We start from the raw sequence: 17,928 nt of genomic DNA on the forward strand, positions 1-17,928 counted from the left end.
AAATACTGTTGTGTGACTTTCTGCAGAAGAGGTCTACTCTCAAAGGAAAGCGTCTGGAAAAGATTTATAGTTTCAAGGGGCATTATTTATAATTACAAAATACACAAGCTGAGCAGTTTAACTGAAGCCACTGAAACAAAGGCATTTGTAACAAATATTAACACGAGGCAGTGGTCTCATTACTCATTTGCTTTATCAGAAAAGGCGGCCATGACTAAACCAATTTAGACTCCACAAATAAAAGTCATTTGTATTCTTCGACAGGCAAAAACCAATAACCAGAATATATAAAGCAAAGGCCAGCAGGGAAATATCTTACTGGTGATTTTTCATGTTCTTTTCAGTAATCTAATATAGCATGCATATTACATTTTTGAAATATTATACTATTGCTGGATGTGTTCTTTTTACAGAGCACAGATCAAGTCATTTATTATGATGGTGTTGCTCTTTGAATGTCTTCTAATCTCTTCCGGTATGGTGACGTTTCTGCATCTACAAATTAAAAAAAGCTTTCAAATAAGCACAGATGATAAGTTTTAACATGTTGAGCATTGATTTTTGGCATCTTCATTGTGATTACTGGTACTACTACTTGGTACTTGTTTGTATCTATTTTTTGTATTTTCGTCTTAAAGAGAGATCCTCAGTTGCTTTATCTTGGGGTTTTGGTGTGGAGCTGTTCCTCATTGGAGAGCTATGGTTAGAGGGAGTTATGTGATGCCAACTGTGAATCCCCTGTGGCTTTTATAAATAACATTTAAAAAGGTATTACTTTTTGTAATGGTTGATTAAGTGATATTTTGACCAAAATTCTTTCTCCACCACGTCACGCTGCGTATTCATGTCACATGAAGGAAAACGGGTAAATGGCAGTTACCACATGACTCTGACAGCGCTTTTAGTCAGCTTTACAGAACTGAAAGTAGACTTTTATGAAGTGGTTTCCACACTACTGAAGATTCACTTCCCAAATTTGTTATTAAGGTCAGATAAATTCTGAGTTGCGAATGTATCACTCCCATTTTGGTAGAACGGGTCCTGGAGCGAGGCTTGGAAATCATCTTGACTTCTAAAACTTGATCCTTTTGGATAATTGTTAGCTGGGGCATACTTCTGGATCTCATGGCATATTTTACAGCCATGTTTGGTGCTGCAATTCTTTTGGGATTCATCAACCTTTTAATGGCAAAAGAAGATACGTGTGATCTCTATGCCACTCCTGGGCAGAGTCTGACTCTGCCGTTTGCATATGAACGACTGACAAACTCTCATATCCTGAGATGGGTTCACAACAATAAAACCATTTTCTACAGGAAAGGAAAAGTGTCAACCGGAAAACCAGAGGACATTACTTCAAATGGATCACTCGTGCTTAAGAAAATTCTGTTTTCAAGTCAAGGGATTTACCAAGTACATGTACTGCATCCCAATAGTACATCTGCTAAAACATGGACTGGGCGCCTCTGCGTGCTGGACACAGTATCAAAACCTCAGCTCAGTTATACTTGTGACTTCAGCTCTATGGCTGTTAATCTTAATTGCCATGTTACTAAACCTGAGGGTTTGGTGTTTTCATGGACGCTTGATAAGGAGACATTAAAAAGTGAAACAAAACAAACACTGAGCATATCTCTTATCCATCTGAAAGCTGAGAGAAGTTTCACGTGTGATGTGGCAAACAAAATCAGCAAGGCGAGTAGCGACAAGGTTCGGCCGACTTGTCCACCTTTGCTTTCTTTTAAACGTCAAACTGTTATGGCAGTGCTAGCAGGAGGAGGAGGTCTGATTCTTTTTCTGCTCTTCGTTATCGTTGGATTGTGCTGTTTACTCAGACGCAACAAAAGCCAAACGAGTCCCAGGGATAAAGGCGAACTGAGGATGCTTTCTCTACAGAAGCAGGAGACTCACTCTGTAAGTCCAGAACACAAGAATAACCACCCAACAGAGGTTGTCACTCCACCGCTGATACCTCAGCCTTCACCAAGAACATATTACCAGAATGTTCCTCAGCTTGAAGTTCAGACTGAAAACAGCCCTCCACACGTGTATGAAGTTCCTGACAGACCACAGCCTTCACCTGTACCGAAACCAAGGACCAGGAACATCCAACAAGTAAACACCTGACATCACAATGAGTTTTTGGAGTGGTGACCAAAAATAGTGTTTGTGGAAAATGTCCTTATTATCTTTGCTCACACTCGTTCTTACTATTTGGTTTTGCAGGTCTTTAAGCTAAAACTTAAAATAACAAAATATTTATTTCCTTTTCAATTCAATGTTATGTGATTAAATCAACGTGTCATTCATTACTGACAGTCTTAGCTGTTATATCACGAATGATCTAATTCCAGAGGTAATTCAGTCTGACGACGTAAGCAACTAGTCATAATTGATATCATAGAAATGATGCATAATGCTTGTAATATTCTGTAATTCTCCTGCTGTTAGGCACTCCCACGAAAAGGTACTCCAAGCTTACTAAACCATTTTAGAATTTTTTTTTTTAGATTTATCAAGCAGAAGTAAACTGTTGGGACTTACACGGTATTTATGTATGTATTTTTCTTTAGCAAAGCAGGAATAGCAACTGTTCTATTAATAGATCTAGGACAAAAGTGGTTTATATCAGCATTAGGCTACACAGACAGTAACTACTAGCATAAATTCATCCACTGGTTTTATCTTTGAAATGAGGAGAACATTGCCAAGCTTTTCTTTTTTTTTCATGAATATTATAAGCTGTGGCATGAGATTTATTATTATTAGGCTTTAGAAATTATTTCAACAAGAGGAATGACCTCTTCTGTCAAAGAAATGACCAGTCATCATTTGACCTACTTCTGAAATTGTTTAAAGAAAATAAAGAGGATACCCCACTTACACAATACTCTTACATGAAAGCAGATGGATTTTCTGTTACATGTAATCACAATGTGTGCTTACAAACAGTATATGTTGTTTGAAATAAAAAAAGCTGTCAAAATGATCTTTGCATGGAAAACTACACTAAACAGCTTATCTGTGTCAAACACAGCCCTTTGTCCCAGCTTCTTACATGTCAGCATTCTTGCACTTATTAAAATTTGCTTGCTTGCAAGAAGTTATTAAAGGGAGAAAAAAAATCAATAGAGAAATGGATTAGCTAAGGCAAATATCTATTATCTCCAATGGGTAAATGGTAATCCACACATGAAAGTGTTTGCTGTCTCGCCTAATGCTGTGTGACAGCCACATAATGGAATCCCCCTGAGCGTCACTGCCTAAAACTTACAAACCAATGTCATCTTTTGTCAGGTCCCGCTCCACTCCTGCTTTCTATACATGGCAAAAAATTTTCAGTCCAGCTGAATTTGCTCGTAAAGCTGGTATCTGCTCCTAGAACAATGCCCCTTTTTTCTCCATTTCCCAAGAAACACTGAGTCTTGGCTGGCAACTCGCCACATCCAGTCACCAGCTTAAACCGTGCACAACATACATAGATGGAGATGAAGCAACACACATGAGCGTACATGTGCACTGTGCATTGTCATTTACAGAACATACACCTGCATGGGACTTCCATTCTACAGTTTAATGAAACACATCTCATATGACTATTCCAGGTCTACCCTAGAAGCGGAAGGGAAATACGTCTACTGTAAATTATGCTTGATCAGTGGTTCTTGGAGTCTAGAGGATACACCGTTTTGATCTTGGTGTGTGTGTGTCCAGGAAAAGGGTCAATTACCCTTGGAAAGTATCGTGTCAAATCATTTCTCTTGTTATCGGGGGCTGCCAAGTCTAAGGAAATCAGAACATCAAAAGTCAGCCAGTGCAATGGCGTTTTTCATCAGATTTTTCTGAAAACACAAACATTAGCCTTCTGTTACCATTTTCTCTCACTTTGACCTCCGTCCATTGCTGACACGTAAAGTATACAACACATCGAGCGAGCTGAAATCACAGTCTTTCAAATCAAGCTCCAATTTATTGAAAAGGAAACATGGCCAATTACTCTTAGAAGAAAAAACCTCAAAGGGAATGCACTTTTGTTTGCACTCACTGCCTTTAAAAATCATTCATCGTGTAAAGTAAGTAGAAACTGTAGTTCGTGGTCTTGCTGTATACATAAGAGAAAAGTGGTGTTAAATTCTTTATTCGAATGTCTCATTAAGAATCAGATTTACAGTATCTGTCAGCGCACCAGTCCTATTGATGTTATTCTTCTCCATCTGTGCACCTCACACTTTCGCTCCCCCACGCAGCACATGCAGTCTGCTGGCTGTCTCTGCACAGTCTGTGGGTGAGTGCAACACAATCTTACAAATTTGCTGAGAGATCTGGCAGAACTGATTTTTTTTTTCTATGAAAGTAGAATACTTTCCAGACTTGAGCAAGCACAAATACACTGCATGTCAAAGAACTACTCAGCGTGCACTGTTTCTAACCAGCTCTGACGTTTCTCGCTAAAAGATTATGTCTTTAAAGGGAAATTAACCTTTTCATCTGAATATGATGTTGGCTGCATTAAGCAATAATCCTTCACTGGTTTGCACCAGGTGGTGTGTGGCTCCTTGCAACATTCTTGTAAAAACTAGTTAGAAAAACGTGTCTTAATCATTTTGGTTACCTGAAAACTAAAGAATGTTTTAACAAAAAAGACTTCTGCAAGTTTCAGGAGGCTGTCTAATCAAAGGCAATTCACAAATCACTGTAGCATGACAAAATTCCAAAAACAACTTGTCATTGGAGGCAAAATAGTTCACAGACACGCATGAAGGTCTAGTTTTTTTTCTCTTTTTTGTGAATTTGGGCTATAGGTTAGATAAAACAAAATAAAACACTGGCACTAGCACTGCATAGCATCCCCTTGTCTTTTAACAACAGTCCTTAACACCTGAGTTTGGAGTTCAGGTGTTTGATTTCTTTGGAGAGGAATGTTGTCCCATTCTTGTCTGCAGTGTTGGTCAAGTTACTTGAAAAAAGTAATCAGTAACTAATTACTTCCCCAAAAAAGTAATCCTGTTACTTTACTGATTACTTATTTTCAAAAGTAATTAATTACTTAGTTACTTAGTTACCTTTTAAAAACACGATTTACAACCTGAATAGGTAATAAAGCGATAGATCTTTCAGCCTAATTCTACTTTTTCTGCATAATCCATCATACAAAATGTAATCAAATGGAAAAGTCTCTTTTTAAAACTTGTTTTATTAGTTTTAATCTTTTAACTTTATGCATCAAGCAAAAATTTAATTATATGCAACATTCTCTTACTGGAAGAAATTAGTTTAACATTTAAACCTATTTTCTGCACATTCCAGCGCATAAAATAAAATATTTTATTGTGTTTACACTCAGTCTTTCAAATAAATGCAAGTGAAACACAGCAGAAAATAAATAAAATCAAAGACTCAGTGGTCCTGCTGCTCTATTTTCACCTGTATAGCAGGCGGAGGTTTGCCCTGGTGCAGGTGTGCTGCAGCGGTCAGTTGAAGAATCCGCGAGTTTGTCTGTGAATTTCCCATTACGTCGTAGCGTACTCTGCAGTCTGCGTACTCGGTGCTTGCTCGGAAGTTAAGGGGTTTTTTCGCTGCAAAAAGAAGTTTTCTTCCCACGCAGTGAGCAGCAGACGCTAATCAGTACTTCCGCGCTTTAACGCTGCACGCTCATACTCTCTCCCGCACTCGATATATTATCCATTGTTGATCTGCACACAGCTGTTGCCATGAATGTCGCACTCGCTTACGTCATTGTCATGAGACACTCGCAAAAAAATCAAGGTTTTAGTAACGCAGTAACGCAGCGTGCTTACAGGAAGTAACAGTAATCTAATTACCTTTTTTGCAATAGTAATCCCTTACTTTACTCGTTACTTTAAAAAAGTAATCGAATTACGCGTTACTGCCCATCTCTGCTTGTCTGATATAGGATTCTCACTGTTTTGGGTCTTCTTTGTTGTAATTTTCACTTCATGAAGAGGTGCTGTTGTAATAGTTGCAGTATGGTGTTTAGCATTGTCTTGCTGAAATAAGCAAGGTCATCACCGAAAAAGATGTGGATGAGAACATTTTGGTCTAAAATTTGCACAAACCTTTCAGCGTTGATTTGTTTTTCCAGATATATAAGCTGCAAATTTCATAGTCACTAATGCACCACCATACTGTACAATCAGAGATGCAGGCTTTTGAGATGAGCGCTGACAACATGGCAAATGGTCCTTGTCCTTTTTAGTGATTTCTGGAAGATTTCCTGAGCCTGAGGATCATTATTCTAAAACTGTCCCACATTTTTTGTAGACTGGTGAATCATGTTTACTTCTGAGAAACTCTGCCTCTCTAAGATGTTCTTTTTATTCCCGGTCATGTTACTGACCTGTTGCCAGTTAATCTAATTAGTTGCAGAATGTTCCTCCAGCTGTTTCCTTTTAGTACCACTTATTTTTTGTTGCCCCATCTGAATTTTTTGAGACATGTTGCTGCATTCCAACTTTTTTGGGTACAGGGTTGTACTTGTAAGATATTAGTCATTGTGCAATATCTATAATCGTTATACCTTCACAGGTTAGTGTTTCTGTCACAAATAGGAGTCCCAGACCTCTTGCGCCTTAACAAGAAACTAAGGTTAATACATAGGTAACTTTTGATTGTTATGCTTTATCAGACTTTCCCAACAGATGTCTACTGAGTCATTACTAGATAAGTCAAAAATATTAATTTGCTGTGGTTAGGAATGCATGTATAAATTACTTGATACCATAAGAGTCCAGGAAATGAGGAACAGAGGTCACACAGGAGGAAGGAGAGAAGAACAGAATCAATGTTACAACCACATCAGCAGTGAGCAGGAAAAAAAAATATTCCCTTAATTTTATTCTAATGCCTCGGCAGCTGTTCTGAGCCAGAGAAGCTGGCGTGTGAAAAGAGAAAAAGCTGGGAAAACAACAGCCCTTTGTCAGACACAGACCTAGAAAGGATCTCTACAAGCATTAGTACTCAGGAAGGAATGTGAAAAAAAAACATGTACATTGCATCCTGTCCGCAGGAAAAAGTTTACAAGTAGTTCAGTAAAGCAAAGAAATTTCAGAATTTAAAAAATGATTAAGAATTCTATATTTAATATTTCCAAGTACAAATATTGTTTTCTTTTCATCTGCCTCATATCTGAATGCATATCAACATGTGAATCTTCACAGGTGAAAAGCTTAGGACATAATATTTTTATTTTGGAGGGGAGTGCGTGCAAAGCTAGCTAAATAAATAAATAAATCACTGAATACTCTGAAGCTACATGTGCAAATGAATTAATACCCTGAGGCTACAGTATGTGTGAAAGGAACTAGTCTGTTAAATTACATTTGTTTTGATACCTACCTAAACACTGGTTGTGCTTTTTACAATTGTTCCTCATTATGAGTAACAATTTTAAATGCTTTACAGTACAAAACCCTGTTTTGGCTTCTCTGATCATGTTTATTTTAGTCTAAGAATCATGCACTGACTGGCTGGAAATTGTCTTTAATCATTAAGTGAGTGTTGTTTTGTACAAATTTAAAATGGGTTTAAATGAACAGTGATCCAAGAACCAAACAGTAAATACAAATGGCAGTTGAAAAAGTACTTTAAATGCTGACTTCAGACCTTGTTTTAAAATGACAACCTTTATTTTTTTGACTTTTACTTTATGAGTTTTCTCTATTTGGCATCTTTATTGCTTACTTTACTTTCAGTTTGACTGCGATTGGATCATGTGAGAGATGTCATCCGTGGTTAAAAGATCCCTTACAGGATGGTTAATCTCATCTCTTTGTTGTCCCTCACCAGGTGTATCTCAGAGCTCGTCTTCATCTAGGGCACTACTACAAATTCCAGGTGACGTTCCCATACAGGGGATGATTCTAAACAAACATTCCAGGATAATCAGTCCTAGACAAAAGAATAAGGGGGGAAAGCTGGAGTCTGCAAATGCTGTAAAGTAGACCTATCATTTCCACTACAACTAGAACTCTATAATAAAAATATTTCTATCAGCGAAAATTACCCTTCCATGGTCTTGCACCTGATGTAAATCAGATGGAGGAAAAATTCCACTTTCTGCTCTAATAAGCATCTTGTGCACACAGATTCAGCGTTCATGCAAAGATCAAACATTTCTGTAACATTCTTGGAGATACAGTGTTATGTATTTGCCAACATGAAATTACAAGAATAAGGACATCAACACATGTACTTATGATGTACATTTTGCACAGTAAGACGTTCTGCTTTGACATGCAGGGCATGAACATCTAAGATGAGTCTGCCAAATAGCTATACCTACTGAGGAACACCCAGAAGAGAGGATTTTGGGTAGTTTGTAGCCCTTGTCTTGGTCTATGAGCCTAGCTCCTCTCAGAGAAAAGGATCCCTTTAGCCTTATTGTCAGTGTTCTTTCATGCGGGAATAATAGCATGCCAGTGATGGCCCGTGCAACAATAGTTCAAGATGAGAAAGGTGTAAGGGTCCAAAAGAGAACTAACAACACAAGGTTTTGCTTTGGCTGTGGCATGACTATCTAACAAAGCATCAGCACAACACCCCAATGGCCTCGCTGTGTGGCCTCGGTTTCTTCAAACACTTTCGAAAGGCGGCATTACTGGAAAATTTTGTTGAAAAGTATTTTATCACCACAACAGATAAGCGCTTAAAAAAAGGTACGTTTTGCAGCGTGTCTGTGGGTTATTAATTGCTGCTATGGAAACCATCTGGTTGAGAGAAATGTACAGAAAAATAAACACAAGAGCAGGATCAAATATATATATCTACAACACATCTGTCATTGAGTCATCTCTACATGTGATTGTCTTTAAGAAAAACAGCAATAATAAGCCCTATTTTTGTGTCCTTTTTATCTATTGGGGAGGTCACAGAGGACAAAGAAGCAGATAATATGTAGGTTTATGATCTACTATACTGTGATAAATGCTTTTTATGAGGAAAGAACTGCAAATTAGTATGTAAAATCTTACAATGAAGCATGACTGTCTAATTAGAAGACATCTAATTATGTGTCTAACAAGTCTTTTTGGCCTTCTTCTCAGTCAAGCCTTGTCCTTATGGCAGCTGACAGACAGTCTGATCAAAGTGGCCTCTGATGCTGCACTCTGTGCCAGAAAAATGTGTCACAAGCAGCTGGGTGGGGTATGCCGTTGAGCTACAATAGCCAACCATATGGAGTGTTAAAACTGAATAAATCCTGCTGCTACCAAGACATGTGAAACACTGTTAATTCTTTCTTATACTGCATGACACGTTATAGCTCACTCAACACTGCCCATGTGCATAATGCCAACATGAGGTCCAAGGAACAAGGCTTTGAGGTTCTTTTAAAATGAATACAATAAAGCTTTGGAATTGTAGGTAGGTAACAATCATTAATTTTAGAGTGGTAACAGTAAGGTTCACCTGAAGCATCAGAGAGAAATGACTGGTCGGTAGTTTGCTTGGTTCAGAAGGGCCATAAATTTCATGTACTCCACCTATACAAAACATACCAAAACCTAGTCTTTTCATTAGCTGAAAATTTTAAGGTAAAAAATATGGCAAATATCTCAATAAAAGCAGTTTTAACAAAAGCTGAATGAGAGCTGATCCATGTTTGCTGTGTCATTTTACATCCATGCATCAATACTGAGATATTCAAAGTCCTTTTTGTACCCCCTTTTCCTATGAAGACAATTGCTGTTCTCCTCTTTGCATCACTGTAGATATGTCATCCATCCATCCATCATCCATCCATCCATCCATCCATCCATCCATCCATCCATCCATCCATCCATCCATCCATCCATCCACCAAAACTGCAAACAAAAAAAAATTCTTTCTCTCACAGCTACTAAATTTGAAATTTGCTTCTCATCTTCCTTCTCTCACATTCCCTTTTGCTCTCACTCTTTCCTCTCTGCCTCTCATATTATTTCCATCCACTGCTGGTTTCAACCCTTAAATCACCCCTGCTGCCTCCGCACTCAACCAAATGTGTAACGAGCAGTGTGAACAAATTTGCGTTGTTGTGTGCAAACAATTGCATCTGCGCTGTAATTTTGCTGAACTTCCGCTACCTGTGGTTGCAACTGCCAACACAGCCACGAGTGTTTCAGTGAGTAAATGAAAGTAATGACGAATGTGTTTCTTAATAAGCACGTAAGCTTTTCCCAAACAGTACATGAAAAGTGCAAACTGCGTCTCAGTGAGCTATTTACTGTCTTACAAAAGACTCATATAATGAACAGGTTCAGCTTTTAATGTTCTTGCAGTTTTGAAAAAAAAAAAAGCCATCTGTTACACATCTCACACCCAAAACAGGAGTTTAATTACTTGAAAAACACATCCCTACTTAAAATTATGGGTTTTGGTGCCGTGGGTTTTGTTTTTTTAAGCCAACCGATTTGTTCACAAAAAAGAAAGAAAGAAAGAAAGAAACTTGGATCTGTTTAGTGATGCTTCCCCCCTGTTTTTCAGACAATAAAATAGCTGCTGATTTGCAGCCTTTTGGATTGTAAGTACAAGCAGCTGAAGCCCAATATAAGACATGCAGAGTGACACCGAGTGCACTCCCTAAAAGGATCTTTTCCATGGCTAATATATATTGCCAAGCAATCATTTACAGTCATACAATTCACGCTCGTAATTTGGGATTTTAGAGTCCCAAAACAGGCAATTTGTCGGCATGTTTTTGGCTGTGAAAGTAAAGCAGAAATTCCAGAGGAAACCCTAACAGGCAAAATACTTATAATGCACTGTTCTTCAAAACCCAGTTTAATAGAGACAATTTTGGAGGCCAGCTTTCCCATTAAACAATCCTTTTTCCTGCTTCCCAAAGCAAAGTGTCATGAGCACTGTGTGTACTACTGCAGACATACTTTAAAATAATATCAATGGGCTACAACTGAAGGTACTTATTTTTTATTGTAAAAAATAAAGATGTTCACATGGCAAAATGAGGCTGGAGAGCTTAAAAGCTTGTCATTGGCTATTATGCTGGTGTACTGAAGTGGTTTTCTGTGTTTGAGCAGCTCTCGAGAGAGAGAGAGAGAGCATCAAGTAAGACTGGAATAAGTGCCCCTCTTACTAAGCTAATAGATTAGATGTTTGTGTGTGTCCGAGAAAGAGACTGTGGTCATATTTAAATGTGTGTGAAGCACATGCACATTATCAAACACAAAGACTTCCCCAGACACATACAGTCTGTGGTCTGTAGTCCAGACAGAACAACATGTTCAGAACAAGACAGCATCACTTAGAGTGACTCTCAATTAGAGCAGGTACACAAAAGGGATGGAGATGTTTTGGGGGGAGGGACATGGCTGAGGTTTTGAGGGCCTTTTAAAGGATGAATAGCGCAGTAATAGTGGTGCTTTTTTGTGGGTTAAACATGGTCACACCCTTTTCCAAAGACAGAATGAATAATAATTACAACAGAAGTGATTTCTTTATTTACATTTCTTTTATTCTTTTTTCCCCTCATTTCCTCCTGTCCACAGATTGTATCTTACTTAGTTTATGGGTTAGTTAATGTCTCTCAGGTACAAGAAAGTAGAACATATTACTTAGTTGAGCACAAAGAAAAGAAGTTCTGGTTCCAAATTCAGAATGAACTGATTTGAGTTTACTCTGTCAGATGCAAGGTTATGGATCAATCCACCACCAGCGATAGATCCGTTCCAAATGGTCTTACCTACCACTGTTAGAGCAGAGTGATACACTCTTTGCTTTCCCTTTATAGTAGCAATAGAGCTACAGTTCAGTGCATGTTTGCTGAAGGCAACAGTGCCATCATTAGCTCATACTCATCTAAGAATATCCTAATAAAAAAAAAAAAACGAATCAAAGATGTTGCTGACGATATAACCAAGAAATGTTTTAGGTATGAAACTTACTGTGCACAAGTCTTGAGTCGCCCCTCGTTTTTTTAATATTCTTTCCTTCTAAGGAGCCTGACTTTCCTCTAAAAGGTTTGTAAAACTTATTTTTAAAGTTTGAACAGTATTTTTCCAGAGTTTTAGAAAAATATTAGTAACAGCCTGTTGTAAAAACACATCGTTTGTCGCATGTCTTTAGTTAAATTTATGATAAATGCCAAAGATAACACAATATGATGTGCAGAATTTTTTTTGTACCAACAGTGTGATTCCCAATAAGCTATTACCCAAACACTTGCCGTATTTTAGCATGGTGTACAGTGTTTACATAAAAAAATCTGAGGAAACTGGATAAGTAGACGAGAAAATAAGAAATGGCAGGCCTAAAAATCTATATAAAGCAGATGAACAGTATCTGACAGTAGTGACCATCAAAAACATGACACAGGACCTGAGAGATGTATCTGGCCTGTCAGTTGCAAAATTATACAACAACTGTAATGAAAATCAACTGAAACAGGTCTTATGGAGAAATGAATCCAAATTTGAAATTTTTGGTTCAAATTGTCATCAAATTGAGATCGAGAGAGAGTTACAACAGTGAGTGTTTCAGCAAGACAGTAATCTAAAGACCAATGCCAGTGCAATGAAAAGCATACCTGGGTAGAAAAACACAGGACCTCAACATCATTGAAGCAGTGTGGGATCATCTTGACAGGGAACAAAATAAAAGACAGCCAGCGTCCAAAGAAGAGCTTTGAAGCCTGAAGAACTATTCCTGAAGACTACTAAAGAAATAAGGGAGCTCAGGCTGTATTGAACAATGAAGGTGGCCTTACTAAATACTGACTTTCAAATGCTGTCTTTGACTTATATACTGTAATTCCATGCATGTTTGCATGTAAATCACCTTTTCCCCATTTTTCTTTCTGTCTTTTTTTTTTGTTAACAAAAACAGGTGATTACTCTGTAACAAAAAGTTACTTTAACTGAGTAAAGTAGCTTACTCTGCTACCGATTTGTGAAGAAAGCGCTGGTCCTCTATAGAATACAGAGGAAAACAGCTGGAATTGGAAAAATGCCCCTCATCTATTCTGATCTACCTGGAAAGTAATTCCCCCATGACCTCCAAAATCTTTTTTCATTACCTTTGCAAACATTTCCATTGAAGACACATAAATTTCACCCTTCTCCCCTTCATATAGCATTAAACCCATAAGATGCTGAAGTCACAATAATCTGAAAGAGTTTCAGCTGCTTGAACTGTGCGCTCTCTGTGTCATCACATGACACGGTATATGTGGGTTGTACTGTATATGCAGTTCTCACTGACTTTTGTGAAATGCATAAACAAAGGAGACATTCTGTTTAGAGGTCTGATATTCCCTGGTGACATGAGCCACAACAGTGTGTAAAAAGTCTCCGGATTAATTGGAGTGTAAAGCTGTTAAAAATAATTGGCTTCCCCCCCTCCTACCTCTTATCGTGAGTCTAGTTTCAATCACAAAAGACTGCCCACAGCTCACAGCTATAGTCGTGTCTGGCCTTTGCCTCAAGTCATTCTAAGTATGCTGACATGGGGCAACATTTTCCAGGCTTCTTAACAGCCCAAGTTTTACAATGGGAAAGTATTTTCTACAATAAAAACACTACCACTGGCCATAATGTGCGCATTTATTAAATGACTTTCAGCAGGTTTTTATAATTCCTTCACTGTGAGAACTTTGAGCTTCAAATGTAAGGTAAAAAACAAACAACAACAATATGAGCTACAAAATAAAAGCTGTCAAAGAAAGCCTTGCTGTATTGTATGCCACGAAGATCCCTAAGCCGAAGTGGAAATCCTTCAGGGAGTGTGTTCTGTTCACTGCTAGCCCTAATGTGTGAGTCACGCTGGGGTCTCACATTCATGGATCAAACAATGCAAGTCCATTTTTCACCACACCACATGTGCACATAGGCTATTGGCACATACTTGCAGGACCCCAGGGCCCCAACACTAACCAACCACCCCCTCCATACCCCCCTCCCCTCGCTTGGACTATGCCCGTTTCTGACAACATACCACCCAGCATACCAGTGAATAGGTGGTCAATGCTGGACGAAGGATGCAATCCCCCACACATCGCATGCAGCTGTTACAAAGTGGACACTTTAGACATGTAACACAATACCTAAAAATGACCTCATTCAGCTTCAACCTGTTAAAGTCAAAGCTGGCACAATTTCTTTAAAAAGAGCTGACAGAGAGCCTGACAGTAGTATCTATAATGCCCAGAAGGCAACGTGCCAACAGCCTCTACCCCTCAACAACCGATGGCCCAGTTGGCAGTGTAGAGTACTTCAAAATTGTGCATGGGTTTGTTAGATTTTGACACAGACATGGTGCATCAAAAAATGAAACTGATACTGTTCAAGGCCAACTGTTCCACTACAGGATGTGTGTGAGGAGTGGAAAAGGGGGTTATGTGTGAGGTTTACGGGATTTGAGCTTGCTTAAACAACCTCTACTCCTCCTGCAAAAGCTTTTACTGGAAACAACTGCTGGGCTTGAAGATTGGATGTTTGTGCTCACGACTCTTTATCCAGTATATGTGCATACTTGCATTTGCCCAGATATTTAAAACCAAATAAATAAATGCTGGAGTACATGAACATTTGAAACCTCGCACAGCAAAGACAAAAAAGACTTTGCATAATCAAAAACAAGACTTCACAAATATGTCACTTATATTTTTTCTTTGTATTATTGTAGGGTCTTTACCTTACAGTGCAAGGCACCTTGAGACAACTCCTGTTGTGATCCTGTGATGTAAGTAAAACTGAACTGAAATTGAACGTATACGATACACTGAACTGTGCACTGTATGTCTAGAATACACTGTTCTTGCTTTTTTACTTACAGTTAATCTTTCACATGTTAGCCATAATGAGGTAAGCCAGTGGTTTTTCTAATGCTTTAGCACCATCTACTGGCCAGCAGTAAAGGTGCAGTATAGGCTTTGCACCAACCCAGTCCATCTCAGGTGAAAGTCTTAATACCACAGTTTAAACCTACAATAAATATGAAAAGCCGCAATAATATTTAACATCAAAGCACTTGATTAAAAGATTTCTCTGCCAATTTTCAATCATTTAATATTTGTCATATATTTATATTCAAACCTCATTTATGTTCTTCATGAAGATCCCCCTTTTACTGATAAGGAAACCCGTGTTTACCTCATTGAAGAAGACCACTGAAATGTTGCAGTAGGACAAGCAAAGCTGTAAATAATAAAATCACTGATGTCGTTAGTAATACTTGTGTTTTCCTACAATGATGAGTCTTAACGGATGAAACCTGAACTCCAAGGCATTTTAACCAAACATTTAGCAAAACATTTTGTATACATAAAAAAACAATAACAACAACAACAACAATAATAATAATAATAGGAAAGGGGTTTCGCATTGTTTTTACTGTTTTTGTCCAGCACTTTCTCGTAGGCTACATTAATAAACTGGCGACAAGCAAAAATGTTCCAGTTGTGCAATGTAGTTGTAGTTGTAACTTAAACCCACTTTGCATTAAAAAAAAACCCGAGAGGAAAAAAAGCAATCGAATATCACAGTAATCGATTATTCATAGTCCTCGTAATTATGGACATAATGATTCATGTGTGTAGTTCTATGTTATGGACGGTAGGGGTCACTGTTCTCTCAGTTTGGGAAATGTTTGTTTCTCAGGCCAGAAAATGATCCCTTCTTAGATTTCAGTGCAGATTCTCATAGCTGAAATGTAATTTTAAGTGGCAAAAATGCAGTAGCTCTTCTACTGCTAAATTTAAACTTGGAGCTTTTTTCTTTGCCTCAGTAGTAAACTTGTAAACTAACTTTTTTAATGTTTCACACACTCATCAACCACTTGGTTAAGTTGGTAAGTTACATCTTCCTAGTACTGGGTTGTAACTTCTTTGGCTTTCATGATAGCATCACAAAGTTGGTAACACATCCACAATGCACATTTTGAGTTCCACCGCATCCCAGAGGTGCTCTATTGGATTGAGATCAGGTGACTGTAGAGACCATTTGAGTACAATTCAGTTCAATTCAGTTGTATTTATACAACAGTTGCTTCAACACACTTTGCATTGCAAAGTAGAACCTACAATAATACATAGAGAGAAAAACCCAACAATCATATGATCCCCTATGAGCAAGCACTTTGGCCACAGTGGGAAGGAAAAACTCCCTTTTAACAGGAAGAAACCTCCAGCAGAACCAGGCTCAGGGAGGGGCGGGGCCATCTGCTGCGACCGGTTGGGGGGAGAGAAGGAAGACAAGATAACAGACATGCTGTGAAAGAGAGCCAGAGATTAATAACAAGTATGATTCAGTGCAGAAAAGGTCTTTTGACACATATTGAGTGAGAAAGGTGACTGAAGAAGAAATACTCAATGCATCATGGGATCCCCCAGCAGCCTACACTTATTGGAGCATAACTAAGGCCCTAACTATATGCTTTAGCAAAAAGGAAAATTTTAAGCCTAATCTTAAAAGTAAAAATAGTCTTTGTCTCCTGAATCCAAACTGGAAGCTGGTTCAGTGTACAGTGAACTCATGTTCAAGAAACCAGTTTGAGATTATTTCTCCTTTGTAACATAATGCCATCAGAAGATGGGTGCAATGTTGTGGTCATAAAGCGATGATCAACAACAGCAGCACTTAAGTACACTGTGACATTTAAACAACCATGCTGCAGCAGAAACCAACACTCATGAGACCAGGCATTGATTTTCTATTAAATTTTGGTGAACCCGTTTAAATTGCAGCATCAGTTTCCTGTTCTTAGCTGGCAGGACTGTCACTCCTTATAATAATAACAAGTATTATAAGGACTATATAAGTTATATTATGATTTATTCAACAATGGGGTTATTATACCAATAACTAATTCATCTTTAATGTTTACTTAATCAGTATGAGAGTAATGCAAAAGTACTCACTTTTATGAGCAAAATGTACTATGAGACATACAGTACACATAAAAAAAAAACATTTGGCATTAAGTTTTTATTACAGATTTATTCCTATTTTTCATAGTTACTTCTGGCATATGCCCCTTAGAGCAGGTTGCAGCTGTAGATTGTACCAGAATGTCTGTGCCGTTACCTCAAAGCAGACTGTGTACCGTGGTCAACATCAATCATTAGCACTTTTTATGAGGATTCTCTGCACAGGTTTGTGTTTTTCAACTCCATCATTAGCGATATCTGGTTTATGAAAACATTAAGGCAAGAGGAGTTTTTTCCCAACGTCCACAGCCTGGGAAGTCTGAAAGGACCTCATCACAGCTTGATTTCACTGGAAAACTGCTCTTGAAGGGAGTTGTTGTTGTGCTTCAGGACTATTCCAAATCCTTAGATTAGATTTTAGGAACCAAAGCAGGCTTTTGGCAAGAAATCAAAGCAGCTCTTGAGGCACTGCAGTATCTGTTTTCATTTAATGTACAAAGCTATCTTGGTGCAATGAGCCCTAGAAAAGTGGCTTATATATAAGCACTCCACTTTTTCCTGAAGTACCTGCACCTTTTATTACCAAGGGAATTTGGTGACATAATTCCCTGAAAAGGAACCTTTCCACTTCTTTCTGGGGTTTACATGAAACTTACCTCATTCCTGGATTTTGACACAACTTTGATGATTCGCTCTGTATTTGACAGCTTTAGGTGTTTCTAAATCTCAAGAATACATATATATTAGTGAGGACTGGTTTTAAAAGGTATTTGCTCTGTTTATATGTCTCTTAAGTGGAACTGAACTCTTGAAAGTCATGTTGTGGAAAAGCAGTCTGCATCACTAAGTGAATCCACATGGAGCCACAATGTGGTGAGCAAAGCATCCAGCCAGAGCTGACCTGCTGCCCTTCTTTAGAATCCAGCTGACTCTGTGGCAGACAGAATCTGCTGTAGTGATAAGAAGGGCCCATGCTTTACGTGACTTCATACAGCCTTGTAATATTTCATTTAATATATTTACTTTGCTGCATACAGAATGTATATGGA

The 17,928-nt window shown here is 38.2% G+C and overlaps 1 protein-coding gene across 1 annotated transcript; it reads left to right on the plus strand.

Annotated features, from left to right (window-relative positions):
* The first annotated feature begins 1,014 nt into the window (after positions 1–1,014).
* On the plus strand, positions 1,015–2,989 carry LOC146382895 (T-cell surface antigen CD2-like). The gene has a single exon (XM_084933896.1). It carries the CDS (start codon positions 1,126–1,128, stop codon positions 2,125–2,127), a length of 1,002 nt encoding a protein of 333 aa, XP_084790022.1. The 5' UTR covers positions 1,015–1,125; the 3' UTR covers positions 2,128–2,989.
* Positions 2,990–17,928: the final 14,939 nt, after the last annotated feature.

Source organism: Perissodus microlepis, chromosome 7, assembly GCF_051167445.1.
Source record: "Perissodus microlepis isolate ML-2025 ecotype Zambia chromosome 7, ASM5116744v1, whole genome shotgun sequence".
NCBI lineage: Eukaryota > Metazoa > Chordata > Actinopteri > Cichliformes > Cichlidae > Perissodus > Perissodus microlepis.